Source organism: Lytechinus variegatus, chromosome 19 (genome assembly GCF_018143015.1).
Source record: "Lytechinus variegatus isolate NC3 chromosome 19, Lvar_3.0, whole genome shotgun sequence".
Classification (NCBI taxonomy): Eukaryota; Metazoa; Echinodermata; class Echinoidea; order Temnopleuroida; family Toxopneustidae; genus Lytechinus; species Lytechinus variegatus.
In genome coordinates this window covers 14,613,644-14,619,404 of record NC_054758.1, presented here as the reverse complement: position 1 = coordinate 14,619,404, position 5,761 = coordinate 14,613,644, and the positions used below count along the sequence as shown (strand labels likewise).

The 5,761-nt window shown below is 35.5% G+C and overlaps 1 protein-coding gene across 1 annotated transcript; it reads right to left on the bottom strand.

Moving 5' to 3' along the window:
* Window positions 1-4,456, bottom strand: LOC121406363. Its single transcript, XM_041597398.1, has 3 exons — window positions 4,259-4,456; window positions 2,260-2,471; window positions 1-444 (listed from the first exon to the last, which is right to left on the bottom strand). Exons 1-3 carry the CDS (start codon window positions 4,428-4,430, stop codon window positions 391-393), a joined length of 438 nt encoding a protein of 145 aa, XP_041453332.1. The 5' UTR covers window positions 4,431-4,456; the 3' UTR covers window positions 1-390.
* Between the last annotated feature and the right edge of the window lie 1,305 nt (window positions 4,457-5,761).

Here is a 5,761-nt window from a genome sequence, read left to right as displayed (position 1 = left end):
TTACACATAATGACAAATAACGTTGATGCATGGACCTTATTTATATAAATTATTTTACATATATTGCACTTTAACGATATAAAGAAATTACTAAAACTAAGAATTATTTTGAATAATAATAATATACAGCATTTAGAGTGCGCATTCTATCTAAGTTTCCTATTCAGAGGCGCATTTTATAATTCGATATATTTAAAGATTGTCGTAATCACTTTTATGTACGATAAAGTCAACACTCTATTATCTATTATTATTGATGCAAAGAATTATTGCCTCCCTCCCTCAATATTCATTAAGAAAATGAAATGTAGAATATTATAGCATTAATGAATAAATAAAAACAATTGATTCACAGATGAAGTAGGGTATCCCCAAAGATGAAATCACTCTTTAGCAATTGACCTTGGACGCAGCCATGTTCTGCATGTTGAAATCATATGCATACTAGAATTAGAAGGAAATGAAAGAAAACCATGCAAAGAACAAAAAAAATATGATAAACAATAATGATACAACTAGTGATGTGGAAAATAATGAGATAAACGCAAATGTAATACCAAATCATATATGAAGATTATAAAATACATTATTGTTATGATAAATGAAACACAAGTAGGGGCACAAAAATAACAGTAATAATGGTTGATGAGTGAAAATAGTAACAATAATGATAATAATAATGATGATGATAATACTAATAATGATAATAATAATAATAATGCAGTTCTTATATTGCGCAATTCAGACCTGAAAGGACTCTCAATGCACTTTACAGAAATAAAATTATACAACATAGGGAATCACTTAAAATAACACCTAAACAACATCAACATTAATCAGTTGTTGAAAATGATATAAACAGTTTATTGAAAATGATATAAACACCAAGGTAAATTCATTTTGCGAAAGGTATGCCCAATTACTGTTATGTATATGTGATCATGCAATAAAAAAACCTGAAAATAATAAAAGGCAAATCTATATCGGATTCTGAAAACTGCAAGCAGATTAGTGAGGTTTGCTATTTACTAAAAGCGACGATGTAACAGGAAGTTATTGTAGATTTTGTTACGCAAACAGAAAATGAGTTGTCAGAAGAACTTATTGGTCCCATTCAAAAAGATGGTTTATAAAACCATCGGTTGAACCTGGGTTGAACCGATGATTTCAAGACCGCCTTTGTGAATTCGGGTCATTGATTTCTAATATTTGCACACTGTATTTTTGTATTGCATGTTTTTATATATTGCAAACGGGAAGTAAAGCCCGAATTCCCATTGTATTTTTGTAACATTCATTTTATATATCTGAGCGCTTCCTTATATCGTGTATATTGAGAAGACAAACTAGTTTGTTGAATTCACATTAATCTCTATTATAGTTTGCATGTTTAGTGTAGAAATTCTAAGGGGGACACAAAGGTCAGTGCCGTGTGATTACAAAAAATTAAAACGTAGCGCTCGCGCAAAAAGTATATCCTTTATAAAGCATTCTCTTTTTATACTCTCGCAAATTGGTCGAATTGGACCATAAATAAAAACGTAGCTTAAATTTCTTGGCGAAATATATACCCTTTTTCAGTATTTAAGTGTTTTGGACAGGCATGATATCCACTGGGCGATGGATGTGCCCCGCCCCCCGGGTGGTTCGGGCGAGACAAAAATGATATCAGTTGTCGGCAAAATATACTATCTTCAAACATTTGCACACATTTTATATTGCATGTTTTATCCATCTCTTTCAAACGGGAAATAATATTGCGTTCTGCCCACTATCTTCAGGATTTGTAATAAAACATACATTCAGTTGTCAAAAGTCGAAATAAAAAGCCAAAATTTAGGTTGTATTTTTGTAATATTCATTTTATTTGAGCGCTTAATTATATCCGAGTAAACTGGGATGATACACTAGTAGAATTCACATTAATCTCTGTTACAATTCCATTGTTAATTCCAAAAAAACCCTAGAAAATACAACGAGTGATATAAAGTAGGAAGTCACTCCATTTAGAAAGTCGATATTCGGCTGCATCCATGGCAGAGTCAGTCTACGTGGACAAAGGGGGGGGGGGGGGGGGCAACATAAAGGTCACATCAATTTACATCATTATATTTATTTCAATTATCATTACTATTAATTTTCACTTGTCATTCTTCTGATCATTTTTGCCATCTTTTAATCATTTTCTCATTGTTTGAAAATTCATAGCGTGTTGGCTCTCATGTTTTGACGATAAGCCCTATTCATTAATTAACTTACCTCTGTTGAAGCCTCCTGCGAACCGTCCATTTGTTTACCGTCTGACGTCATAGCCGTTGCCACTGCCGAACTTCTGTCGTTGGTGGCGACATTACCCTCTCCTTTGGCCTTCTTCCTCTTCTTCATGATGAAGATGACGAGGGCGACGATGAGGGTTAGGGCGAGCAGGACTGCGATGATGCTCACGAGGATGATCACGACGGTGCTGGCTCCTGTCATTTGACATGTTGAAGGAAATTTATCATTGATTAATTTTTTAGAGATAAAATACATTAAATGTAAGAATAGGTGAATGAGATTTAAAAATGCCAAAATGCCAACTTTGCTTGACCATCTTGTGATCTACAAAACTACATTTAAAGTGTATGCATGATAATATATATTCAAATTTTTCATCTAGCAAATAAAAAAAACCCTTAGGTACATACAGGACAAGGTACTTCAAAGAACAAATAATAATTTCATTTGTGGCACATTATGAGAAATACGAGACATTTGGCTTCCTCCTGCTCGTATGCACGGGCGTCCGTCGATATAACACATGATGTTTTTATGAAAATATGCACCCTTTTTCTTAAAAGTTGATGGAGAGGGGGAAAAATTAATCGTATCAAGTAATGAGTACAGGAGAAACTATATTTCACTGATTTTTATGATTCATTCCATTTGATTAACTCATCTATTCGTGTTTTGGGGCTAATCTTTCCCTTACAGCATTGCTTTTTGGTAGAAGTTCTATGGAAAATGCACCGTTTTTCACACAAACTTTGAGACACTCTGTATTCATTCCCCCATTGCTCGAGAATGAATGGGCAGTTAACGACGGGGTGAAAGATTTATTGAAGAATGGAGTGTATATTTCATGAAAATGAAAGCCATTTCCCCATTGGATGTTATCTTCAATACGTGTTTTCTAGATGAAGTTAGTTGTCGAATAGGCTCTCCTTGGCATTTGAGGTCTCTATCGGTGACGTCACTCAGGATTGTCATGCCTGAACCATCGGCCGGGCAGGGGTCGCAATGGTAGTATGATTTATGCATAATGCACTCGATATATACAATAATCTTGTCCTCCCATTCAAATGAATGTGAAACTCATATAATTTTCATCAGAGCATTCAACAGGAGTACTGTAGTACACATTTCTTTGTTATAAGTGAATTAAAGTCCCTCCAGTGAGTTTGATCACCCCTATTGTGAAAATGTATCACCCCTAAGTTGTAACACAGTCAGCTGTTTGCACTCAGGGTCACTCCGTGACCTGTGTGTGCGTTCAAGAGTTGTACACGATTTTCTGTCTTATTTAGGCAGAAATCTTTCATAATGTTCAATGTTCAGACAAAATGACCATTAATAATGACATTAATGCTTCAAATTGAGAGGAATAATCACTAAAAGTCACACTAGACTACATTTAATGAAGGAACATAATGTTTGACAGTTCTGGATATATAGGACAATTAAGGCGTACATCGGGAGGATTTTTTTAAACAGGGAAATTCTCACCGTGAGCAATAGCTTGTCTGTCTTAGGCTTACATCTCCGGAAAATGATCCCCTTGAGTGATGGTATTTTTCAGTAAAAATCGGCCGTTTTTGGTAAACTTTGCATGGGACAATATATTATTCTTCAATTATTTTACACCAATTGAAGCAAATGATAATTGGGCAATTACGTAGGGCATCATCTATTATAGGCCTACACCTATTTTGTTCATGCTGCTAATTCTATACCAAGTTACCTCATCGCTTTCATTCACAAATACACACTTCTACCTGTGGTTGTGCCGTTTGCCGAGTGGTTTAAGGCGCCTATTTATTAGACACGCAAATGTCCGGGATTCGAGCCCTGGCAACGGCACTTATATGAAGGTTTTTCAATCAACAATGCTATTATCTTCCATTGAAAAGCCATGCTTAAAATGAAATGTGGAATTGCTATAAGCATTAAATGCTACCTATATCAGCTTGTGTTTTAACAGAAAAAAAATAAAACCCACCTCCACGAGGTATAGCCAAGACAACATAGGTGCCGTTACGTGGGACCATACATTCCACCATCACGTGATCAATCTTCTCCGTCTCTACGCCCTCATTGGTCCATTCTTCCTCATCCTCGTCCCAGATATGGCATTTCAATCGGTGGTTTCTCTTGACTCCTTTCACCGACATGTTGATATGGATCGGGTCACTCAAGGAGTCCACCTCTAGTTCTTCACCTACAGGAGTACATATGAGGTGAACATCTTTATCGTAAAATTGCCCTAGAAACGGACATACTGAAGCTTTTCGTCATGTGCTCATCGGAGTAAAAACACTTGAATGACCAGAACGCTAGAGCGACACAACATATATAATAGAAACATTTTATCTTTTTATCTTTATCCTTTTTATTTGATTTTTTAATTCCGCAGGAAGTAGTGATAGATCTTACGCTTGGAAACAGAGTCTGTCAAAAGGTTAACCAAAAGTTCTTTCCTTTCCAAAATATGTGAAACGAACAACTTCAGATTGTCTTTTAATGACGTTTCATTATTGAATTTCCTCAAAAGATTTTAATACGTTTTACTCCGCTATTTCTTTTGCCTATAGGTTTATCCCGAAACACGATTTTGATTATAAGGACCTTCTTCAGTAAATGAAATTTCTACATATTTATATGTCTTATGACAATTGTATTTTAAAAATTTGATGTTGAAAATGAATGAAAAATGGAAGAAATGTTCAGATAATTCACTTCATAGAGGTGTTTAGACTTCGAAGAATTATGACTTACAACTCGATGGGTCATAGAGGGCAACTTTCAAGATGGCGGATGCCCTGTTATCACTGTCATCATCTTCTGAGGAATAAGGGTCGATGTTTTGAGAATAGTGATCAAATTGGAAATAAACCCCAGAAACCCCAGTGCTTCTCGAAAAGTTCCAGTTGACTCCGTACCTACAACGATCAAAATACCACAATGTCGATAATAAACTGCATATTACAGGTTACAACAATGCGATGTACCTAAATGTAAGTGGGTCGACAAATTGCCTAAGCCGACAATTTCATTTGATTTTTTTAATTGGCTGGGAATTAAAGTTTCTGCAGTAACTGTCTGATAAAACATCAGATTCCTTTCATTAAACGCTCCCCCCATGGCCAAGCTATTAGAAAGAAATGACAGATTGAAATGCAGCAAGGACTTTTTACAAATGAGAAAACCCTCGTTTATCCAAATCCTGAAAATCTTCATGCTGTTTGGTAAATTTGTAGTTGCACGCTTCGTCAGACCTTCTAAAGATGAGAGGAAATTATTGCAATTCTGTTTACTATGGAAGTTCATTCGATTATACAACTGATTTGTGAAACGTTCACAACCCTCCGTTCAATAAAAAAATACCGGTACCTCAAACAAAATCAAGTTCTTACCTTTCAGCTATGTCGTTTCCGAAATTAACGTGGAAAGCGCCCTCTCCCGTCTTTGTCGAGAATCGTCCCAGTGGGATATCAAAGTAGGC